This window comes from Lycium ferocissimum, chromosome 2, assembly GCF_029784015.1.
Source record: "Lycium ferocissimum isolate CSIRO_LF1 chromosome 2, AGI_CSIRO_Lferr_CH_V1, whole genome shotgun sequence".
In the NCBI taxonomy this organism is placed as follows: Eukaryota; Viridiplantae; Streptophyta; class Magnoliopsida; order Solanales; family Solanaceae; genus Lycium; species Lycium ferocissimum.
In genome coordinates, this window is record NC_081343.1 from 70,406,473 (window position 1) to 70,430,502 (window position 24,030).

Below are 24,030 nucleotides of genomic sequence, written 5' to 3' on the forward strand. Positions count from 1 at the left end.
GGAGTTTATTGAGATCACTCGGGTATTTTTATTTTTAGGTGAATGTTTTCTTTTGAAGTTCTGATACTCATAATAAGGAACTACTACGTACAAATATTTATATAACGTTAACAATCAGTTTCAAAAAAATATTTATATAACGTGAGAGCCTTGCTCTTTGAAATACTTTCTTATTCTCTCTGCTTTTGAATGCTCGTTTTTGGTTTAGAACCTACAAGTACAATCATCCAACTGGAAACCGCGTCGAAGCTCTGAAATTCATTGTTTCTAGTAGAAAATGCACCTGGATAGAGCGGCATGGTTGCAGTGAATCCATGCAGGACTGTAACTAATTTGGAATTGAGGCACATAGGCGAATCTAGAATTTAAAATTTGATTGATTCAACCTTCAGCCTCTTGCAGAAATGCAAAGCGAGAACGCGTACAATAGACCACTGTGGTCGCCTTCGATTTTGTAGCGTAAGCGGGCTTAGTGCAGGGGCGCGCTTTTTTTAACCTTCAAGATTTTTAATGATGAACTCATTGTACTTTTGAAATCACTGATTCAGATTTAATATCCTTTTAAAGTTTTTTCACGCGTCAAAAACACTTGGTTTGGTTAAAAAAATATTGCATCCTTTATTACATTCCTGGTTTTGGTTGAACCCGCAACACAAAGGCTGCATCTGCTACTATTGTCGCATAGTTCATTGTATAGTGGAAACACAATATTGCTTTCACAATTGCTCCTACGCGCATGTAGCCTACTTTCCTTTTAGTACGTTACAAGAATGTTATATTTCTATAATTAGAAACAATTTAACCTTAAAATTTCCTTTTTACCCTTAATAAAATGATTTAAAGCCACAAAAATGTCTAAGGTGTGTTTTAGACCACAAGTTTTAAAAGTCTTTCTTTCTTTCTTAGACTTTTTGCCTAGTCAAGCGGTGCCACAAAAATTGGACGGAGGGAGTAGTAGTTAATTTGAGGAAGTTATATAATGCATCTATGGATATTTTTGATAACGATAATGCTTACTTGGAAAGTTGTCTTACTAGGAGAAACTATTTCAAGTCTTCCTTCTCAGTGCTAACTGTGGGTCATGGAAAATTAATTATAGATATTGGATGTACTGATACTACAATAAGGTCCTTAGTATGTGGTGCACGGTGCACCTGGTTTGTTGAGTGTTTGGATTTTGCTGTTATTGACTTGTCGCTGAGAAGTTGCTAGTATGTATCCAATAATAAAGGAATTCCTAATACAATAAGATTTCACATTCTGGAAAAACTTTTCTACTTTATTAAAAACTTGAATTGGTGAAAAGCTTTTCACTTTGCTTTTCTTGAGAAATTACAACTTTGTACAATGTGAAGTCTTGATCTTTTTATTCACCTTACTTTGGTGATGGTGGCTTGGTCTGAGAGGACTTACCAGTGATGGCTTTCTTCACCTTTGCAATTGAGTGCTTGACTTTTGATCCAACTCCTGACAATATGTTCTGATGTTTCTTCTGAGGAACTTTGATATCAGCATCTCTTGAGACTTCTACGATCACTGTATCATCAGAACCTGACCCTTCTCTTGTTTGTTGAATTCCTTCCTCCTCTTTGCCGTTGTCTTCTCTTTCATCATCAAAATTTTCCTCCATTTTTGATCTCTGTTTTACTGATACATGGATAACGTCAGAAAGCGCGGCCTTAGCTTGTGGCTCTCTTGATCTGGATTCCCCTGGTGCTTCTTTTGAATCACATTCCACTTCTTTCTCGTTTTCGTGATTTTCCTGATGTTGTACTGTTTCAGCAGTTTCCTGCATGTGCTGGAGACTTCTGGCCGCTGCATCCAGTTGCACATGTGGGGTAATACTGTCTTTGGGCGTACCATTGACATCAGTGCTGCCTGTTCGAACAGTTTCCACCCAATCCGTTGTAAGTAGAGGATATGCTGCCTGCTCTTGTATCTGCTTAGTTACATTGCTTTCATTGCTCACCATGTTATCCATTGCTATCTCCTTTTCTGTAGCCTTAACGGATTTCAACGATGTGAAATGTTCTGTTATTTCTTCCCGTTCATCCCTTGCTTTTTCCTCTTGTTCACATCCTACTTGGGCACTTAGAGCATTTTCAGTTTTTACTTCTTCTTTCTGTGTTTCTTTTGTTTCATTGCATTTTGTCATGGAACCTGCTGCTGATTCTTCAGGTTTCTTTTCAGCTGCTATTTCTTCATGTGTCTCTTTAACCACCGGTTCTTCAGGTGCTTCTTCCTCCGCTTGTTCTTTGGGTTTCTCCTCAATCTCTGGTTCTTTGGGTTTCTCCTCAACTTTTGATTCTTCGGGTTTTAGTTCAACTGCTGGTTCTTTGGGTGTTTCTTCAACTGCTTGTTCTTCAGTATTTTCTCCAAGTGCTGGTTCCTCAAGTTTTTCATCAACTGCTGGTTCTTTAGGTTTTTCTTTAACTGCTGGTTCTTTAGGTTTCTCCTCAACTGTTGGTTCCTCAAGTTTTTCATCAATTGCTGCTTCTTCAAGTTTCTCTTCAACTTTTCGTTCTTCCGGTTTCTCTTGAACTGCTGGTTCTTGAGGTTTCTCTTCAACCGTTGGTTGTTCAGGTGTTTCTTTCGCCGCAGGTTCTTCAAGTGGCCCTTCAATCGCTGTTTCATCGAATTTCTCCTCAACCAGTGGTTCTTCCAGTTTCTCCTCAGCTTTTGGGTCTTCAAATTTCTCCCTAATGCCTGGTTCTTCCGGTTTCTCTTCAACTGTCCATTCCTCGGGTTTCTCTTCAACTGCTGAATCTTCAGGCCTTTCCTCAACTTCAACAACATCATTGCTGGTATTGCATGAAATTTCTCGATTCTCTTCAACTGGATGTTCAGATGTTTCTTCCACCGCAGGTTCTTCAGGTGTCCCGTCAACAGCTGGTTTGCCAGGTTTCTCCTCAACAGCTGGTTCTTCGAGTTTCTCCTTAATGGCTTGTTCTTCCGGTTTCTCTTCAACTGGCGATTCCTTGGGTTTCTCTTCAACTGCTGAATCTTCAGGTTTTTCCTCAACTTCAGCAACACTATCAGCCTTGTCGTTTGAATCTACAACTTGCATATTCTACAAAAAGAATTTAAAGTTTCAGTTGGTCTTTCAATATATAAGTAAATGTGAATTCCACACACATACAGAGCTAATAGGATGGATAAATTATTTAACCAAGTCTGCTAGGTCCTTTTCTATTAGCAATATCACTTGCCTTATTTTCTGTTCCTTTACTTGAATTTGCATTTACCTCAGATTTTGTGCTTCCTGAAGTTTCTTGCCTGATTACATCCTCTTGACTATTAATGTGCGCAGCTTCACCTTCAGAGAACATAGGTTTCTGCTTAATAGCTAGTTCTTCAGGTGTTTCTTCAACTGCTGGTTCTTCAGGTTTGTCTTCGACTGCTAGCTCTTTAGGCGTTTCCACCCTTGCTTGCTCTTCAAGTGTTTCTTCAACTGCTAGTCTTTGAGCTTTCTCCTTTATTACTGGTTCTTCAGGTTTATCCTCAACAATTGGTTCTTCAAGTTTTTCCTCAAGCATTGGCTCTGCAGGTTTTACCTCAACTGCTGGTTCTTCAGGTTTGTTCGTAATGCATGGAGTTTCATTGCCAGTCTTCCCATTTGAATCTACAACTGGCATATTCTGCAAGAACAAGTTAAAGTTTTACTTAGTCTTCTAATAGATAATCAGATGTGAATCATTGCACATACAAAACTGATAATATAGTTAAAATCTGTGATTGTACTTGATCCTCACCTCTTCCAACAAAGTTACCTTTTCAGGTTTCTCTTCGACTGCTAGTTTTTCAAGGTTCTTTTCAACTGCTAGATCTTTAGGTGTTTCTTCAACTGCTGGTTCTTCAGGTTTCTCTTCAGATGCTAGTTCTTCAGGTGTTTCTTTCCATGCTGGTCCTTCAACTACTGGTTCTTCAGATTTCTCTTCACTGTTGGTTCTTCAAGTTTCTTCAACTACTGGTTCTTCAGATTTCTCTTCAACTGTTGGTTCTTCAAGTTTCTCCTGGACAATTGGTTCTTCAGGTTCTTTTTTCACTGCTGGTTCTTCAAGTTTCTCTTCCACTGCTAGTTCATCATCTTTTTCCTCAATTGCTGATTCTTCTGGTTTCTCTTCAATTACTTGTTCATGATTTTCTTCAACTACCGGTTCTTCAGCTTTATCTTCAACTCTTGGATAATCAACAACATCAGTGTTGGAATTGCCTGGAATTCCACTGTCAATCTTGTCCTTTGAGTCTATAATTGGCATACTCTGCAAGAAAATTTGAAGTTTGAATTAATCTTTCAATAGATTAGCATATGTGAGTTTGTTGCACATTTAAAACTATTAGGATGGATAGACTTTGTGATAGTGTTTAATCCTAACCTTCTCTAGGAGAGCTTCCGTATCTGGTTTCTCCTCTTCAAGTGCTAGTTCTTCAGGTATTTCCTTGCCTGCTAGCTTTTCAGCTGTTTCTTTAGCTGTTAGTTCTTCAAGTTTCTCTTCAACCACTGGTTCTTGAGGTTTCTCCTCAACTAGTTCTTCAGATTTCTCCTCAACTGGTGGTTCTTCAGGTTTCTCCTCAGCTGCTGGTACACCAAGTTTCTCTTCAATAACTGGTTCTTCAGGTTTTTCTACAACGGCTGGTTCTTCAGGTTTTTTCTCAACTTTTGGAAAGTGAGGAGCATCATTGTTGGTACTGCATGGAATTTCACTGTCTGTTTTGTCCTCCGAGTCTAGAACTAGCATATTCTGCAGGAAGAATTTCAAGAATCACTTAGTCTTTCAGTGGATAAGTAGATGTAAATCGTTGCACATACATAACTAATAGGATGGATAAAATTTGTAAGAGTGCTTGACCCTCACCTTTTCCAAAAGAGTTACCTTTTCAAGTACTGGTTCTTCAGGTTTCTCTTCAAATGCTAGGTCATTAGGTGTTTCTTCCCGTGATGGTTCTTCAGGTGTTTCTTTAGTTATTGATTTTTCAGATTTCTCCTCAACTGTTGGTTCTTCAAATTTCTCCTCCGCCGATTGTTCTTCAAGTGTCTCCTCCACTGTTGGTTTTTCAGGTTTCTCTTCAACTGTCGGTTCTTCAGGTTTTTTCTTAACCTTTGGTTCTTCAGGCTTCTCCATAACTGCTGATTCTTCATGTTCTTTTTCAACTATTGGCTCTTGAGGTTTTCCCTCAACTGATGCATAGTCAGCAATATCAGTGTTGGTATTGCATGGAATTGTATTGTCTCTCTTGTCCTTTGAGTCTACAATTGGCAAATTCTGCAAGAAAATTTAAAGTTTCATGTAGTTGTTCATTAGAAAAACAGATGTAATTTGTTGCGCATACAAAGCTAATATAAGGTATAAACTTTGTGACGATGTTTAATCCTCACCTTCTCCAGAAGAACTTCCGTTTCAGGTTTCTCCCCTCCAATTGCTGGGTTTTCATATTTCTCTTCGACAACTAGTTCTTCAGGTGTCTCTTCAACCGTTGGTTCTTCAGGTTTCTCTTCAAGTGCTAGGTCTTCAGGTGTTTCCTCCTCTGCTAGCTCTTTAGGTGTTTCTTTAGCTGCTGGTTTTTCAGATTTCTCTTCAGCTGCCAGTTCTTGAGGTTTCTCTTCAACTGGTACTTCAGATTTCTCCTCAACCGTTGGTCCTTCAGGTTTCTCCTTAATCGCTGATAAATCAGGTTTCTCTTCAATACCCGGTTCTTCAAGTTTTTCGTCAACTGCTGATTCTTCACGATTTTCCTCAACTTCTGGAAAGTGAGCAGCATCATTATTGGTATCACATGGAATTTCACTGCCAGCTTTTTCGTTCGAGTCTACACCTAGCATATTCTGCAAAATAATTTAAAGTTTCACTTAGTCTTTCAATAAAGAAGCAGATGTGAATCATTGCACATAATAACTAATAGGATGGATAAACTTTGTGGCAGTGCTTGACCCTCACCTTTTCCAAAGGAGTTACCTTTTTAGGTTTCTCCTCTTCAATTGCTGGTTCTTCAGGTGTCTTTTCAACCATTGGTTCTTCAAGTTTCTCTTCAAGTGCTAGTTCTTCATGTGTTTCCTCCCCTGCTAGCTTTTCAGGTGTTTCTTTAGCTACAGGTTCTTCAGCTTTCTCTTCGGCCATTGGTTCTTGAGGTTTCTCCTCAACTGATTCTTCAGATTTCACCTCAACTGCTGGTTCTTCAGGTTTTCCCTTAATTGCAGGCACATCAAGTTTCTCTTCAATAACTGGTTCTTCAGGTTTTCCTACAACTGCTGGTTCTTCAGGGGTTCTCTCAACTTCTTGAAAGTGAGCAGCATCATTGTTGGTATTGCATGGAATTTCATTTCCAATTTTGTAATTCGAGTCTACAACTCGCATATTCTGCAAAAGAATATAAAGTTTCAGTTAGTCTTTCAATAAAGAAGAAATTGTGCATCATTGCACATACATAACAAATAGGATGGATAAACTTTGTGACGGTGCTTGACCATCACCTTTTCCAAAAGAGTTACCTTTTCAAGTTTCTCCTCTTCGACTGCTGGTTCTTCAGGTTTATCTTCAAATGTTAGTTCATTTGGTGCTTCTGCAATTACTGTTTTTTCAGGTTTCTCTTCAACTGTTGGTTCTTCGAATGTTTCCTCAACTGATGGCTCTTCAAGATTCTCTCCCATTGCTGGTTTTTCAGATTTCTCTTCAATTGCTGGTTCTTCGGGTTGTTTCTCAACCGCTGGTTCTTCATGCTTTTCCGTAACCACTGATTCTTCAGATTTCTCTTTAATTGCTGGTTCTTCATGTTTTTTTTCAACTATTGCTTCTTCAGGTTTTTCCTCAACTGATGCATAGTCAGCAGTATCATTGTTGGTATTGCATGGAATTGCATTGTTTGTTTTTCCCTTGGAGTCTACAATTGGCAAATTCTGCAAGAAAATTTAATGTTTCATTTAGTCTTTCAATAGATAAACAGACGTAAATTCATTGCACATTTAAAGCTAATTTGATGGATAAAGTTTATGAAAGGTTTAATCTTCACCTTCTCCTGAAGAGCATCTGTATCAGGTTTCTCCTCTTCAATTTCTAGTTTTTCATCTTTCTCTTCAACAACTAGTTCTTCAGGTATCTCTTCAACCGTTGGTTCTTTAGGTTTCTCTTCAAGTGCTAGCTCTTCAGGTGTTTCCTCCCCTGCTAGCTCTTCAGGTTTCTCTTCAGCCACTGGTTCTTGGGGTTTCTCCTCAACTGGTACTTTAGATTTATCATCAACCATTGGTTCTTTAGATTTCTCCTTAATCGCTGGTACATCAGATTTTTCTTCAATAACTAGTTCTTCAAGTTTTTCTTCAACTGCTGATTTTTGAAGGTTTCCGACAACTTCTAGAAAGTGAGCATCATCATTATTGGTATTGCATGAAATTTCACTACCAGTTTTGTCGTTTGAGTCTGCAACTAGCACATTCTGCAAAAAAATTTAAAGTTTTAGTCTTTTACTAAAGTAGCAGAATGTGGATCATTGCACATACACCTAATAGGATGAATAAAATTTGTGACAATGCTTGACCCTCACTTTTTCAAAAAAGATGTAAATTCGTTGCACATATAAAGCTAATATGATGGATAAACTTTGTGACCGTTTTTAATCCTCACCTTCTCCTGAAGATCTTCCGTTTCAGGTTTCTCCTTTTCAATTGCTGGTTTTTCATCTTTCTCTTCAACAACCATTGGTTCTTTGGGTTTCTTTTCAAGTGCTAGTTCTTCAGGTGTATCCTCCCCTGCGAGCTCTTTAGGGTTTTCTTCAGCTGCTGATTCTTCAAGTGTCTCCTCAACCGCTGGTTCTTCAAGTTTCTGTTCAACCGTCGGATCTTCTGGTTTTTTCTCAACAATGGGCTCTTCAGGCTTCTCCGTGACCGCTGATTCTTCAGATTTCTCTTCAATTGCTGGTTCTTCAGGGTTTTCCTCAACTGATGCATAGTCAGCAATATCATTGTTGGTATTGCAGGGAATTGCATTGTCTGTCTTGTCCTTTGAGTCTACAATTGATAAATTCTGCAAGAAAATTTAAAGTTCATTTAGTCTTTCAATGGATATGTAAGTTCGTTGCAAATATAAAGCTAATATGATGGATAAACTTTGTGACCATGTTTAATCCTCACCTTCTCCTGAAGATCTTCTGTTCCAAGTTTCTCCTTTTCAATTGCTGTTTTTTCATCTTTCTCTTCAACAACCATTGGTTCTTTAGGTTTCTCTTCAAGTGCTAGTTCTTCATGTGTTTCTTCCCCTGCTAGCTCTTTAGGTTTTTCTTCAACAGCTGATTCTTCAAGTTTCTGTTCAACCATTGGTTCTTCTGGTTTTTTCTCAACAAGGGGTTCATCAGGCTTCTCCGTAACTGCTGATTCTTCATATTTATCTTCAATTGCTGGTTCTTCAGGTTTCTCTTCAACCATTGGCTCTTTAGGGTTCTCTTGAAGTGCTAGTTCTTCAGGTTTTTCCTCCCGTGCTAGCTCTTTAGGTTTTTCTTCAACTGCTGATTCTTGATGTGTCTCCTTAATCTCTGGTTCTGCAAGTTTCTCCCCTACTGTTGGTTTTTCAAGTTTCTCTTCAACTATCGGTTCTTTCGGTTTTTTCTCAACAGTGGGTTCTTCAGGATTGTCCGTAACCGCTGTTTCTTCATATTTCTCTTCAATTGCTGGTTCTTCAGGTTTTTCTTCAACTGATGCATCGTCAACAATATCATTGTTGGTATTGCATGGAATTGCATTGCCTATCTTGTCCTTTGAGTCTACAATTGACAAATTCTGCAAGAACATTTAAAGTTCATTTAGTCTTTCAATAGATAAAAAGATGTAAGTTCATTGCAAATATAAAGCTAATATGATGGATAAACTTTGTGACCATGTTTAGTCCTCACCTTCTCCTGAAGATCTCCCGTTTCAAGTTTCTCCTCTTCAATTGCTGTTTTTTCATCTTTCTCTTCAACAACCATTGGTTCTTTAGGTTTCTCTTCAAGTGCTAGATCTTCATGTGTTTCGTCCCCTCCTAGCTCTTTAGGTTTTTCTTCAGCTGCTGATTCTTCAAGTGTCTCCTTAATCGCTGGTTCTTCAAGTTTCTGTTCAACCATTGGTTCTTCTGGTTTTTTCTCAACAACGGCTTCTTCAGGCTTCTCCGTGACCTCTGATTCTTCAGATTTCTCATCAATTGCAGGTTCTTCAGGTTTTTCCTCAAGTGATGCATAGTCAGCAATATCATGGTTGGCATGGCATGGAATTGCATTGCCTGTCTTGTCCTTTGAGTCTACAATTGACAAATTCTGCAAGAAAATTTTAAGTTCATTTAGTCTTTCAATAGATAAACAGATGTAAATTCGTTGCACATATAAAGCTAATATGATAGATAAATTCTGTGACAGTGTTTTTTTATTTTTTTATTTTTTAAAACTACTTTGTGACAGTGTTTTATCCTCACCTTCTCCTGAAGAGCTTCCATTTGAGGTTTCTCCTCTTCAATTTCTTGTTTTTCCTCTTTCTCCTCAACAACTAGTTCTTCAAGTGTTTCTTCAACCATTGGTTCTTTAGGGTTCTCTTGAAGTGCTAGTTCTTCAGGTTTTTCCTTCCGTGCTAGCTCTTTAGGTTTTTCTTCAACTGCTGATTCTTCATGTGTCTCCTCAACCTCTGGTTCTGCAAGTTTCTCCCCCACTGTTGTTTTTTCAAGTTTCTCTTCAACTATCGGTTCTTCAGTTTTTTTCTCAACTGTGGGTTCTTCAGGATTCTGCGTAACGGCCGATTCTTCATATTTCTCTTCAATTGCTGGTTCTTCAGGTTTTTCCTCAACTGATGCAAAATCAACAATATCATTGTTGGTATTGCATGGAATTGCATTGTCTATCTTGTCCTTTGAGTCTACAAGTGACAAATTCTGCAAGAACATTTAAAGTTCGTTTAGTCTTTCAATAGATAAAAAGATGTAAGTTCATTGCACATATAAAGCTAATACGATGGATAAACTTTGTGACCGTGTTTAATCCTCACCTTCTCCTGAAGATCTTCCGTTTCAGGTTTCTTCTCTTCAATTGCTGATTTTTCATGTTTCTCTTCAACAACCATTGGTTCTTTAGGTTTCTCTTCAACTGCTAGTTCTTCAGGTGTTTCCTCCCCTGCTAGCTCTTTAGGTTTTTCTTCAACTGCTGATTCTTCAAGTGTCTCCTCAATCGCTGGTTCTTCAAGTTTCTCTACGACTTCTAGCTTTTCAAGTTTCTCTTCAACCGTCGGTTCTTCAGGTTTATTCTCAACCACGGGTTCTTCAGGCTTCTCCGTAACCGCTGATTCTTCATATTTCACTTCAATTGCTGGTTCTTCAGGTTTTTCCTCAACTGATGCATAGTCAGCGATATCATTGTTGGTATTGCATGGAATTGCATTGTCTGTCTTGTCTTTTGAGTCTACAATTGACAAATTCTGCAAGAAAATTTAAAGTTTAATTAGTCTTTCAACAGATAATAAGGTGTAAGTTCGCTGCACATATAAAGCTAATATGATGGATGAAATTTGTGTCAGTGTTTAATCTTCACCTCCTGAAGAGCTCCCGTTCCAGGTTTCTCCTCTTCAATTTCTAGTTTTTCATCTTTCTCCTCAACAACTAGTTCTTCAGGTGTCTCTTCAACCATTGGTTCTTTAGGGTTCTCTTGAAGTAGTAGTTCTTCAGGTGTTCCCTCCTGTGCTAGCTCTTTAGGTTTTTCTTCAACTAATGATTCTTCAAGTGTCTCCTCAACCTCTGGTTCAGCAATTTTCTCCTCCACTGTTGTTTTTTGAAGTTTCTCTTCAACTATCGGTTCTTCAGGTTTTTTCTCAACTGTGGGTTCTTCAGGATTCTCCGTAATCGCTGATTCTTCATATTTCTCTTCAATTGCTGGTTCTTCAGGTTTTTCCTCAACTGATGCATAGTCAACAATATCATTGTTGGTATTGCATGGAAGTGCATTGTTTATCTTGTCCTTTGAGTCCACAATTGACAAATTCTGCAAGAAAATTTAAAGTTCATTTAGTCTTTCAATGGATAAAAAGATGTAAATTCGTTGCACATATAAAGCTAATATGATGGATAAACTTTGTGACCGTGTTTAATCCTCACTTTCTCCTGAAGATCTTCCTTTTCAGGTTTCTCCTCTTCAATTGCTGGTTTTTCATCTTTCTCTTCAACAATCATTGGTTCTTTAGGTTTCTCTTCAAGTGCTAGTTCTTCAGGTGTTTCCTCCCCTGCTAGCTCTTTAGGTTTTTCTTCAACAGCTGATTCTTCAAGTGTCTCCTCAACCACTGGTTCTAAAAGTTTCTGTTCAACCATCAGTTCTTCTGGTTTTTTCTCAACAAGGGATTCTTCAGGCTTCTCCGTAACTGTTGATTCTTCATTTTTCTCTTCAATTGCTGTTTCTTCAGGTTTCTCTTCAACCATTGGCTCTTTAGGGTTCTCTTGAAGTCCTAGTTCTTCAGGTGTTTCCTCCCGTGCTAGCTCTTTAGGTTTTTCTTCAACTGCTGATTCTTGATGTGTTTCCTTAACCTCTGGTTCTGCAAGTTTCTCCCCTACTATTGGTTTTTCAAGTTTCTCTTCAACTATCGATTCTTCAGGTTTTTTCTCAACAGTGGGTTCTTCAGGATTCTCTGTAACCGCTGATTCTTCATATTTCTCTTCAATTGCTGGTTCGTCAGGTTTTTCCTCAACTGATGCATAGTCAACAATATCATTGTTGTTATTGCATGGAATTGCATTGTCTATCTTGTTCTTTGAGCCTACAAGTGACAAATTCTGCAAGAAAATTTATCGTTCATTTAGTCTTTCAATAGATAAAAAGATGTAAGTTCGTTTCAAATATAAAGCTAATATGATGGATAAACTTTGTGACCATGTTTAATCCTCACCTTCTCCTGAAGATCTTCCGTTTCAAGTTTCTCCTCTTCAATTGCTGTTTTTTCATCTTTCTCTTCAACAACCATTGGTTCTTTAGGTTTCTCTTCAAGTGCTAGTTCTTCATGCGTTTCGTCCCCTCCTAGCTCTTTAGGTTTTTCTTCAGCTGCTGATTCTTCAAGTGTCTCCTCAACCGCTGGTTCTTCAAGTTTCTGTTCAACCGTTGGTTCTTCTGGTTTTTTCTCATCAACAGGTTCTTCAGGCTTCTCCATAACCAGTGATTCTTCAGATTTCTCTTCAATTGCTGGTTCTTCAGGTTTTTCTTCAACTGATGCATAGTCAGCAATATCATGGTATGTATTGCATGGAATTGCATTGCCTGTCTTGTCCTTTGAGTCTACAATTGACAAATTCTGCGAAAAAATTGTAAGTTTATTTAGTCTTTTAATAGATAAACAGATGTAAGTTCGTTGCACATATAAAGCTAATATGATGGATAAACTTTGTGACAGTGTTTTATCCTCACCTTCTCCTGAAGTGCTTCCATTTCAGGTTTTTCCTCTTTAATTTCTTGTTTTTCATCTTTCTCTTCAGCAACTAGTTCTTCAGGTGTCTCTTCAACCATTGGTTCTGCAGGTTTCTCTTCAAGTACTTGCTCTTTAGGTTTCTCTTCAGTTGCTGATTCTTCAAATGTCTTCTCAACATCTGGTTCCTCAAGTTTCTCTCCCACTGCTGGTTTTTCAATTTTCTTTTCAATCATCGGTTCTTCAGGGCTGTGCTCCACTGCAGGTTCTTCAGGATTCTCCATAACCGCTGATTCTTCAGATTTCTCTTCAATTACTGGTTCTTCCGGTTTTTCCTCAACTGATGCATAGTCAACAATATTGTTGTTGGTTTTGCATGGAATTGCATTGTCTATCTTGTCCTTTGAGTCTACAATTGACAGATTCTGCGAGAATTTAAAGTTCATTTAGTCTTTCAATAGATAAACACATGTAAGTTCGTTGCACATATAAAGCTAATATGATGGATAAACTTTGTGACAGTGTTTAATCCTCACTTTCTCTTGAAGAGCTTCAATTTCAGGTTTCTCCTCTTCAATTGCTGATTTTTCATCCTTCTCTTCAACAACCATTGGATCTTTAGGTTTCTCTTCAAGTGCTAGTTCTTCAGGTGTTTGTTCCCCTGCTAGCTCTTTAGGTTTTTCTTCAACTGCTGTTTTTTCAAGTGTCTCCTCAACCGATGATTCTTCAAGTGTCTCTCCCACTGGTTCTTCAGGTTTTTTCTCAAATGCTGGTTCTTCAAGCTTCTCTGTAACCACTGATTCTCTAGATCTCTCTTTAATTTCTGGTTCTTCAGGTTTTGCCTCAATTGATGCATGGTCAGCAATAGCGTTGTTGGTATTGCATGGAAATGCATTGTCTATCTGGTCCTTTGTGTCTGCAAGTGGCAAATTCTGCAAGAAAATTTGAAGTTCATTTAGTCTTTCAATTGATACACAAATGTATGTTTGTTGCACATATAAAGCTAATATGATGGATAAACTTTGTGACTATGTTTAATCCTCACCTTCTCTTTAAGAGCTTCCATTTCAGTTTTCTCCTCTTCAATTGCTGTCTTTTCATCTTTCTCTTCAACAACTAGTTCTTCAAGTTTCTCTTCACCTGCTAGTTCTTTAGGTGTTTCATCCCCTACTAGCTCTTTAGGTTTCTCTTCAATTGCTGATTCTTCAAGTGTCTTCTCAATCACTGGTTTTTCAAGTTTCTCTTCAACCGTTGGTTCTTCAGTTTTTTTATCAACTGCTGGTTCTTCAGGCTTCTCCGTAACCGCTGATTCTTCAGATTTCTCTTCAATTGCTGATTCTTCAAATTTCTCCTCAACCTCTGGTTCTTCAAGTTTCTCTTTTACAACTGGATCTTCAGTTTTTTCTTCAACTGCTGGTTCTTTAGTTTTTTCCTCAACTGCTGGTTTTTCATGTTTCTCCGTAACTGCTGGCTCTTTAGGTTTTTCTTCAATCATTGGTTCTTCATGTTTTTCGTCAACTGCTAGTTCTTCAGGTTTTTCCTCTACTTCTGGATGATCAGCAACATCTTGCATTCCTTTCTCAACTGAGTTGTTCCCATGTTTCCCACTCGTACATGAATCAGCATCATCTAACCTGGTTTCTTCTACAACATTAACAAATGGGTTAACAAGCACATTCCTATGTATCTCTCCATCTCTTGTCTCTTTTTCCTCGTCCTCTCCTGTTTGGCACTCTGATTGGGGGGAGTTGAAAATATTTTTATCACTATCGTAGTCATTCTCATCTTTGACTGCTTTCTCATCCTTCGTGTCACTAGGTGATTTGATTGCTTCAGCGTCCGTCCCTTCTGTTCTATATTTTGCAGAGCTAACAGCTTCTCGGACGGTCAAGGGGACAGATGTGTTCTTCTCAATATTGTTCGTTTTACATGACGTTTCACTCTCTTCACTTGGACTCTTTGTTTCTGCAGAGACAATGCCAGTGATGCAACTCAAGATATTCTGTCTCTCTGTGTTTTCATCCTCTTTATCATTAGACGAGATGGTTGCCTCAGGATCCATATCTTGACTATCTAAAATGGATGACATTGTTACGTCTTCTTCTTTTCCTTCAAAGATTGTTTCACATGAGTCTCTTCCCTTGTCGGTAGCAGGTACATGCTCTGTGCTGTCATCTTCGTGACAAACTTCTTCTTTTTCTGCTGTATCCTCTCGTAAATGTCCAATGGAGCTCTCTTCATAGTTTGGCATATGTACATTCCAACTTGAGATTGTCTTTGTCAAATCTTCGTTGGATTGTTCTTGTGCCATGCATCTGTCATCCTTGTCCAAGCTAGTTGCTGATTCTTTTGCATTTTCTGGGTATTCATTTGGGCTGATTTCTGCTCTTTTGTCTTCTGTTTTCTCCCCCAGGTGGAATAAACTCCCAGACATCTGTTCATCTGACTTGTTTGGTGTATCGACTGACACATGGACTTCCAATGAACTGCCATTTTCTTCAACAGCCTTGGAAACTAAGGGTGATGCATAACAAATTTCACCCTCAGTTCTTCCATCATTACCTCTAATCAGATCCTTAACATTTTCAACCTCTGCAGTTCTTTCAAACTCAGATAATGTATGCCCCTTCTTGTCTCTCTCCGTCTTCAGTTTGTCTGATATTGCATACAATTCCCCTAGCAAATTCTCTTCTTTTTTCTGCATAAAGAATTATTTTTGCGATGTTGTAAAAGAATTAAGAAGAAATGTGTTTAAGTTATCTAACATTGGCAGAGCAGCACTGAAGTTACAACATGAAATTTGTCAGACTAACCTTTACTTATTGGAACTGCAGGTGTTAGCAAGATCCCTGTTTTATCATTAAAATGGAGTTACTAACCCTAGCCTAGTGGTCAAAACCTTAAAGGTCCCAATATAGGACCTGCTCACTGAACTTTCTTTGCCATGTTTGAGAATTCTGCAGAAAGAGTTGCTACTGCTCTTCCCTGTATTTACCAATCAATGTCCAACAGGACCTATTTACTCTTCGTATAATGTATCAGGTATTGCAGAATGAACCAATAAAACAATAGGAAAAAATGCAGGAAGGCTTCTACCTACAATATTTGAAGTTGTCATAGACCTACTAAGTTTGTGAAAAGCCGGTGAGATACTGTTTATTGCATGTACAAGTGATCTGTTAGTGGCTTCTAAAGAAAGATAAATTTTGAGTTTTCAGTTGGGTAAATTCAGATTAGTCCTTCAGTTGGGGGCTTAATTCTTTATGCTTCTGAGAACATGCAAATTAATTACCAGTAGCATGTTTCTTGATTAGCTTGACGTGACAAAGAAGTCGTATAGACAATTTTAATTGTTGGTGTCAAACAGTCATACTAAACCAATTTCTTAAGTTTTTTTAAAATATGAGAAGACTGATCTGAAAAATATATTCATAACTTCTCCGTGTAAGTACTAGAGTGGAATAGTTTTTCTTCCACGCTAACTAGAAGTTCATCTCACACAATTAAAATGAAGAACAAGTTTTTGTTCTAATCCCTTTTTTCCTTCTAAAAACAACGCCTCAGACCATACTAACCATCGTTTCAGAATATGACAGCAAATGGAAAAAAGAAATATTCACTTCCTTCTTGCTAAAACTACCAGAATCTGTTAAAGTGTCAGGGCAATACAATTGACAAGAAAAGTGTGAAAAATCCTCTGTTGGCTATCTCCCACAGCCTTTCTCTGGCTTTTACTTTGTTGAACATTTAGACAATTAACGAATCTTTACTTACATCCAAACTCAGGGCCTTTTGTTCTCTCTATTTCCTTTTGACCACAGGTTTTAGGATTTGGGATTCTCAACTAATATAATTCCAATTGGTGTGATTAGAGATAGAATTGAAACAGATTTCCTTACAATTATTTTTCTTTTGATTGTGTTTTTGGATGAAACTGGTGTTTTGGAGAGAGTCAAATTTTTCAATACTAATTTATTTAATAAGAGTGTTTTTTATAATCAGATTGCGTGCATTGATTTGATTCTGTGCTAATTCAAGTTTTTTCTCATGATATTCTCTGTGAACAGCAATAGTCTTATGGAGAGAGTCAAGTTTTCAGTACTTCGTTTTCTAAGATGAGCCAGTTGAAAGTTAATAATTGTGTTGATTTGTTTCCGTGCTATTTCTTTTAGGTCATATTACCTCCATACACCTATAGCAGTTAAGTCTTTATTGCCTAAGAAGAATCAACTACAATATAGGAGTATATCAAGAAGGAATCTCAGTTAGGCTAAAGTTGTTTTGACACTGTTATATGATCGTACAGGTTGATACACCATGGTAGCCAGGATGCTCTTCAATTAACAGCACTCTAAGTCAACGCTAAGTTGAGCATACTTCATACTAAATATGTAGTTCAGTGGCATACATATACTAATTCTGCTACGTAATATCTATTTGTACTTCTTAGGGACATTGTATTCCTGGCTGATCTTTATGGAACAAATAACATCTCTTCACACAGTTTCAGGTATGATCTCAGATCATGCAGTTGCTTCTTTTGAAGTTTTTTCAGAGACTCTTAAGTTTATGAAAGCAAGCTTGACTGCTGCAATAAGCTATAGAAATAACTGTTGTGGCTAATAAAAATGACACGCAAAATGATGAAGTATCATGCTCGCATAAAGTAAAAACAAGTGAGTTAACTTACACAAATGTTCTCTGGTATTCCAGCTTCATATTCCATATCTCACAAGCTGATCGCGGAATTTCTGTGTTAAGTTTTCTTTTCCACCTCCCTAAAGACTATCAGTGTGTGTTTTGGACAAGTGAACTGGACTGGAAATTCTCATAGCTATAAGTAGAGGTTTTCTTAATATGACCATGTAGGATTACAATAGTTAAATATATTATCAATTGATGACCATGTTGTTAAAGTAGATAGAAAATGACAAATACCACTTGTTAATCCTACTAATATTATGAGTTGGACATAGATGAGTGGTCACATGCCCCTCTAGTATAGATTTAGTCATCAAACAGTCGGGATAATTATTTCTAATAACAGTAAGGATTGTGCTGCTGACAAGGAGAAACTGCCAGAAGAATATACTTTTTACTTCATCCCAGGTATGTGGTTATAAATTCCTTTATGGTCATATATTTTATTTAAAGGAGAGTAACATGCCTTCCTAACATTCCTTAGGTGTTATCAGTTGTTATAAACATTTCATATATAAAAAGAGTAACATGCCTTCCTAACATTCCTTAGGTGTTATCAGATTGCAACATTTCATAAAAAAGGGCGCGGTGGTCAAGACTCACAGCGCGCGGGACGCGGGCCTGTGTATTGTATCCTTACCTTGCATTTACGCAGAGGGTTGTTTCTACGGCTCGAACTCCGTGACCTCCCAGTCGTCACATGGCGTAAGAACTTTTGATTACGCCAAGGCTCCCCTTCAGATTGCAACATTTCACAGTGGCTTGAATTTCCCTACAAATTGGTTCAGTTGAATTACTTGATCTTGGAAAACTTCGGCTTGAATTTTAATGCATTTTGCAAGTTATCCTAAAATCTTTTTGACGGTTATTTGAGCGAGATGATATTGGACTAAGATCAAGCTTAAATGGAGTAATAACATGGCCAGTTAAGATTCAGATAGTCGACCGCAACTTATTTGGGATTGAGATGTGGTTATGGTTGTTGTATTTGAGCCGAGAACTGTGATTTATGAAGTGAGTGTTATCCTCAATCACCATGACAAATCACCTACTATAAATATAGAGTGGAAAAGGTAAGGGATACAGGGAATGGAGAGTAAAAGGAAAAGAAAAAGTAACTAGGTAATAGAAGGGCATAATCATTTTTGCAGGTAAAAGATTCAACTCAGGTACAAAAATAAAGGGCAAAAATTAGTGAATTGATTAAATGACCCTCTACAAAATATAACAGATCGCCTATGTGTTATGTCAGAATCGCCCATGTATACAGAGGGTCATGAGGGTCATATACTTCTATTCATTTTTGTAAAGACACCTTTTAACTAATTTCCTCCAAAAGTTACTGATTTTCCTCCTGGTCTTAAGGTAAAGGGAAGCCTCTGTGATGTGATCAGAATAATTACTTAAGAAGCCATAAGATGGTTTAAGTCGATAGATGGATTATTTTATCATCCATAATTACTAAGCATCAACAGGTGTGATTTTAGTATATAGTTCAAGTCAGGAGCAGCTAGGCGATTCCTCATCAAATGATAGAGATTTTGATCTACCATTAACCTTTTCCTTTCTATCAGTTCATATTAGAAGTTAACTAGCTGATGACTTTTTTAATGAAAAAACTATTAAAAGAGCATGTTGATGAGATGTTCAAAGAGGAAAGTTCCATGTTCCATGTCACTCATCGACGTGGAAAAAACTGTTTATCGTACATAATTCTATTACATAAAACATAAAATTATCGATGAACTTTAAAAAATCTGACTAGGATCAAAGAATATTGTAACGGGATGCATCATGCATGTGTAGGACTGGTGGAAACTTGCAAAAGTAATTGGTTTAAAAAAGAGCTGTCTCAATCAAACCGATCAAAAACAAAATAGATGGTTCGTCTTTATCGCCGCCCCTTTAGGTGAATATAAAGCTAAGCAAATAGCAATAGTTCAGCTGTTTATGTTTTATTCTATTTTTCTTTCTTCCCTTCTTCCTTAAACATGCTGCAATAATGCATTGGGAGGATCAAGGAAAAAAAGTGAGAGAGACATTTCACCACTTTGATGAATCAAGGGTCGGATAAGCGCGAAAAATATTTGTATGGGATCTTAATATTTTAGCTTAACAATTAGAAAATTTCACTCGTCTGATCGTAATAGATAGATTGTACCGCTTCCGACAACTTCTTTTATTTTGTAGCTATGATTGTATAACTAGTGAATAATTAGTATACAGAATTTGTAAAAAAAAGAAGATTATAATAATTACTACTACTTTTTTGTGACTTTTGTTAGACTGTTCTATTGTGTAAAAAATTCTTAATTGTATTGCGTTTTAGTTTTATGCAGCGATGATATAAAAAGATTATGTACAATCATGCTTATAAAGTGATTTTAGAAAAAAAAACATCAACAATTGTTTTAGTTGATAACTTGATAAAAGCGGTAGTCAACTTGTTATAACATGTTAAATTATAATAATCGTATAAAACTTTGTTAGTATGTATGTGTGTGTAAATTTATATATAAAAACTTAAATTTAATTGTACTAATAAGTAGTGAATTACATTTCTATCATTTACGGCTTATTGAGTGCTACAATTAACTGATTTTAGGTAGTGGTGCCTTATTGATAATAACTTCTGACGTTACGGAATTCTAAGGGCGGGCTTGGGTAGCACCTGCACACCAAAGGTGACATTCATAAAAGATATGGGTGTGACAAAATTAGTAGCTTTAGTTCAAACTTATATTTATCTTAATTGTTTTATTTAATGTGTATAAATTATTAATTTAAGATTTAGTAACTCAAAAAGGATAGAATTTGGGATTCATAAATTTCAAATTTTGAATCCGCTTCTGGAATAGACCCTAACTCCAAACAAATTGGTGAATAAAAGAACATGTATATTTACGCTATTTCTTTACTAATAGTTATGCGCAGCATATGCTTCTATGGTTGGCTACATTTCCCGCCCGTCTATTTTTTTAAAATAACTGTGGTGTTCAGACCAGCTTGCATGCCTCTCAACTAATTCCATGGGTTACCTGCTACCTCCCACTAGCAATAGGCAGGGGCGGATTTACCCTTGACCGAGGGGTGTCGCGTGACACAGCTTCGTCGGAAAACTTCACTAAATATGTATATAAAATTAAAAAGAAGAACGAAATAGCGAGTATATTGAATAAAGTGACACTGCCGGACATAGAAAGAACTGTAGCTCAGCCGGTCAGGTGCCTATATTTTGAACTGGAGTTCTTGAGTTCGAAACTGGCAGCTTAATTTGGCTGTCTTAAAACTTAAAATGTTTGCACATAGTCTACATAGGAGAGGGTCGAACCACCAACCTCTTAGAGGATTTAAAAACACTATTCCCTTTAGTCTATAGATATTTTTATACGCCTCGGCGATAATTAAACATTTTTGAGTAACGATGTTGCTGCTTTCTAGTTGTTGTGCTATATTTTTTCTTTTTATTTTTCATTTCTTTTTTTTTTCTCGCCAACGAAATTGATTAAAGCGATTGCCGAATAAAATGAATGATAAGTTTTTTTAGTGATAGTTTGATGCATTATATACATATAGAAAAGTGTTAAATATTATTTTTAATGAGGTTATCTTATATATTTCAAAAAATAAATACTCATGACAAGAGTTGTAGTAATATAAGTAAGTTGTGTTTAATTTATATTGTACTTTTTTTAATATGACTTTATAGTGCTTTATTTATTTGTTCTCAATATAATGTGACATTGCTTATGAAAATCTTGCGTACGCCACTAGCAATAGATACTACGTGACTCTGTCTATCAAGGCTTAGATAGATGAGAAGAAATCACCTCGTGGTTTTATTCTGCTGGAATTTGAACTTAAGACCTCATAATCCCCCCCCCCCCCTTTACATTTTCTGCCTATGTCAAAATTCATATTTTGGCTCACTCATGAAACTAAAGTCCTTCTATGTGTATAAAAGTACATCAGTCCTTCTATGTGTAATAAAAGTACATCATCATTCGGTTAGGATCAATTTAAACCGATCCATCATATTATGTATATGGTTCAACGTACCAGAAAAATAGTTATTCTGATCAATCACACTAAATTGACACACACTTATCGTAGAAGAAGAAACCCACAATGTCCCACAGCCCTTATCCAAAAATCGGCAGCCATATATCGAAGTATATGAATTCAGAAAAAGACGTTAGTGCCTAAGTGTCACCTTCAGTAGGCCACGAAGGTGTCCTCATCATTCAGCAATTTTGGATGGACGGCTCCAACTTGCTACGACTTGTTCTTGTTCCTTTCTACTTTTGAGCTTTTGTTTTACCAATCTTCTACTGGTCACCGTGAGCGGATTCCAAATTTGAAATTTATCTGTTGGAATGTCATTGAATTATTAATCATTTGAGTTATTGGGTTTGAAATTTATTATTTATATACGTTCAGTTAGTTTGTTAACACATACAGAATTTGAGTTAAAGTTATTAAATTTCGTTGAATCCGTAACTAATATTGTAACCCCCCCAACCAAACAAAATTTATCAGTTGGAATGTCATTGAATTCGTAATCATTTGAGTTATTGGGTTTGAAATTTATTATTTATATACGTTTAACAGATACAGAATTTGAGTTAATAACGTTGAATCCGTAACTAATATTGTATCCTCCCCCCCCCCCCACCCAAACAAATTTATCGGCTGGAATTTTATTGAATTCGTAATCATTTGAGTTATAAATTTACTATTTATATACGTTCAGTAAGTTTGTTAACACATACAGAATTTGAGTCAAAGTTATTAAATTTCGTTGAATCCGTAGCTGATGATATTGTTAACCCCCTCCCCCCCCCCCCCCGGCCCAACCAACACTACTACTAGCTAGTAGAAGGTACTATATTTCTCTTTCATGTTGCCAACATTTTTTGGAGAGTTATTTTCGAATATTCAGTGCAAACTCTATATTCACTTACTGGAGATCAATCTTTTCCTACATATTCAGTTGATAGAGAACTGAAATTCTCAGACCTAGTTGCATGAAGCATCATACTCCTATTTCTTTATGTTACAATAATAATGATCAAGTTAAGCATCCAAGACGTTAATATGATTTGCTTAATACTATATCAAAAACGGTTTAAAAAGTTAATATCTCAAATGATCATGAAATTCGTAATAAGAGTTATTTCTCATATTTCATCGAGTGCATTGAGAAAACTGAAAAGTATATGCGAGTAAAAAAGTGGGCAATTCGCAGGAATACCCTTATTTTGGGGTAGTCTTTAATTTTTGCCCATTAAATTGGTGGTCTTTAATATTTGTCTTCGCCTAATATCATGAGGTTTGGGATTCGAGTCCCGGTTCAGTAAAAAAAAAAATTGCAAGGCTGCAGGAGAGTTTTGTATGCCTGCGGGTAGAGTTTTGCAGACTCTGCCTGCAGGTAGAATTTGCATTTAAAATTCTGCTTGAAGCATGTAAAACTCTGCTTTGCGAATCTCAATTTGTGCTTTGTATTTTTTTTAAAATTTTTTAACTGAATAAGAGTTCGAATCCGAGCTTCTAGCCATGGGAAAACTTAAAAGACCAGTGCTTTTGAAGGGCAATCCGCACAAAAAAATGTAAAAAAGTGGGCAGTCAATGAAACATTTAATTTGATTTGGACTAAGTTAAAGAATAAATGAGATGATAATGCTGATTAATCCATCTAACGTTATCCTGTCAGCAATTGTTGACGGGAATAATAGGGGGGCCCAAAAAGAATCTTAAGGTCAATAACATATGAGCTGGCGCAGTGTGATGCATATTGGGTTGTCCCACAAAGGCCGACTCACCGTCCATTAGACTCAGGCCCGGCCCCCACCATGCTGCTCCAATAATATTTGGCCAATTTGCAGGATTGTCCTCCGCTGGAGGGGGTCTTTAATTTTTGTCCCTCAAATTGGTGATCTTTAATTTTTGCCTTTAAGACCCAAATTCTATCCGAACTTGCATGGGCAGAATTTTGCCGCAAATTTTACCTTGCAATTTTTTTTCTTTTTTAGCTGGCGTTATTTCATGCTCAAACTCACAACTTTAGGCGAAGGCAGAAACTTAAAGAGCATCACCAATTTGAAGGACAAAAATTAAAGACCAACCCAAATGAAGGGTAATCCGCGCAAAAAAAAGGATAATATTTGGGCAATTAGCAGGAATGTCCTTATTTTAGGGTAGTCTTTAATTTTTGCCCCTCGAATTGATGATATTTAATTTTTACCCTTCGCCGAATACCATGAATTTTGGGTTCGAATCAGGACTCAGTCAAAAAAATCACAAGTCAGAGTTTTATGGCAAACTTAGGCCTATTCGGGCCAAAGTTAGGCTTGCAGGCAGAATTTTGGGTTCAAAATTTTACCTTTAGGCAGAGTTTTGCCTTCGAAATTCTGCCTTAAGGCAAAGTTTTGAAGGCAAAACTCTGCGAATTTAAGTTCTATCTGGCGAAATTTTTTTAAATTCTTGACTGAGCGGAGATTCGAATTCGGAACTTAAGAGTTTTAGCCGAAGGACAAAAATTAAAGATCAACAATTCGAGGGGCAAAAATTAAAGACCAGTGCATTTGAAGGGCACTCCGCACACAAAAAATGACAATATTTTCTGCAATGCTACAACACCAAAATGCCATGCAAGACACCACTAACATGCGGTAAAAAAAAATAGTTTATATCAAATTATACTAATTTATTATGATTAAATAACAAATTAAGAAGTCAATGTATATTAATTAACTTTAATTTAATGTAAGAGTGATATGATAAAGCATATGTCATTGATTAGTCAGTTTGGTGTAAACACTAGGTGTAAGTAAGGTTTTAAGTCCAAAATTATAGTTATAATTGAATATATAAAATCTTGAGTTAGTATCGTAAAAAGTTATATTGAATTGAGATAGTATCGTAAAAAGTTATATTGAACTGATCGA

General features: G+C 36.8%; 2 protein-coding genes and 1 long non-coding RNA gene across 16 annotated transcripts; 1 reads left to right on the plus strand and 2 right to left on the minus strand.

Annotated features, from left to right (window-relative positions):
* Nucleotides 1-1,214: 1,214 nt before the first annotated feature.
* On the minus strand, nt 1,215-3,933 carry LOC132047239 (uncharacterized). The gene is made up of 3 exons (XM_059438229.1): nt 3,771-3,933; nt 3,246-3,638; nt 1,215-3,070 (listed from the first exon to the last, which is right to left on the minus strand). Exons 2-3 carry the CDS (start codon nt 3,633-3,635, stop codon nt 1,376-1,378), a joined length of 2,085 nt encoding a protein of 694 aa, XP_059294212.1. The 5' UTR covers nt 3,636-3,638; nt 3,771-3,933; the 3' UTR covers nt 1,215-1,375.
* On the minus strand, nt 3,780-17,301 carry LOC132047237 (uncharacterized). 14 transcript variants are annotated; one of them, XM_059438217.1, is made up of 20 exons: nt 17,073-17,297; nt 13,428-15,080; nt 12,919-13,314; nt 12,385-12,807; nt 11,873-12,271; nt 11,091-11,759; nt 10,531-10,977; nt 9,992-10,417; nt 9,429-9,878; nt 8,875-9,273; nt 8,120-8,761; nt 7,614-8,012; nt 7,006-7,425; nt 6,488-6,892; nt 5,955-6,356; nt 5,378-5,824; nt 4,857-5,264; nt 4,377-4,742; nt 3,941-4,262; nt 3,780-3,901 (listed from the first exon to the last, which is right to left on the minus strand). In XM_059438217.1, exons 1-19 carry the CDS (start codon nt 17,106-17,108, stop codon nt 3,951-3,953), a joined length of 9,099 nt encoding a protein of 3,032 aa, XP_059294200.1. In that variant the 5' UTR covers nt 17,109-17,297; the 3' UTR covers nt 3,780-3,901; nt 3,941-3,950. The 14 variants fall into 14 exon arrangements, with proteins under 14 accessions (XP_059294200.1, XP_059294199.1, XP_059294198.1 ...); XM_059438216.1 differs by having other exon boundaries at nt 4,875-5,264; nt 5,937-6,356; nt 17,073-17,296; XM_059438215.1 differs by having other exon boundaries at nt 5,937-6,356; nt 17,073-17,296.
* Nucleotides 15,091-20,397, plus strand: LOC132047240 (uncharacterized). The gene is made up of 3 exons (XR_009412818.1): nt 15,091-15,526; nt 16,689-16,892; nt 19,689-20,397. It is a non-coding gene; the product is annotated as an uncharacterized LOC132047240 (long non-coding RNA).
* Nucleotides 20,398-24,030: the final 3,633 nt, after the last annotated feature.

Coding starts and splice junctions, on each gene's coding strand:
- LOC132047237 (XM_059438215.1), bottom strand. CDS start 17,108: ATGGAATATGAAGCTGGAATACCAGAGAACATTTGT. Junction 12,808..12,918: donor TTGAAGCTCTTCAAGAGAAA/GTGAGGATTAAA, acceptor AAATTCTCGCAG/AATCTGTCAATTGTAGACTC. Junction 8,013..8,119: donor CAGAAGATCTTCAGGAGAAG/GTGAGGATTAAA, acceptor ATTTTCTTGCAG/AATTTATCAATTGTAGACTC.
- LOC132047239 (XM_059438229.1), bottom strand. CDS start 3,635: ATGCCAGTTGTAGATTCAAATGGGAAGACTGGCAATGAAACTCCATGC. Junction 3,071..3,245: donor CAGGAAGCACAAAATCTGAG/GTAAATGCAAAT, acceptor TTCTTTTTGTAG/AATATGCAAGTTGTAGATTC.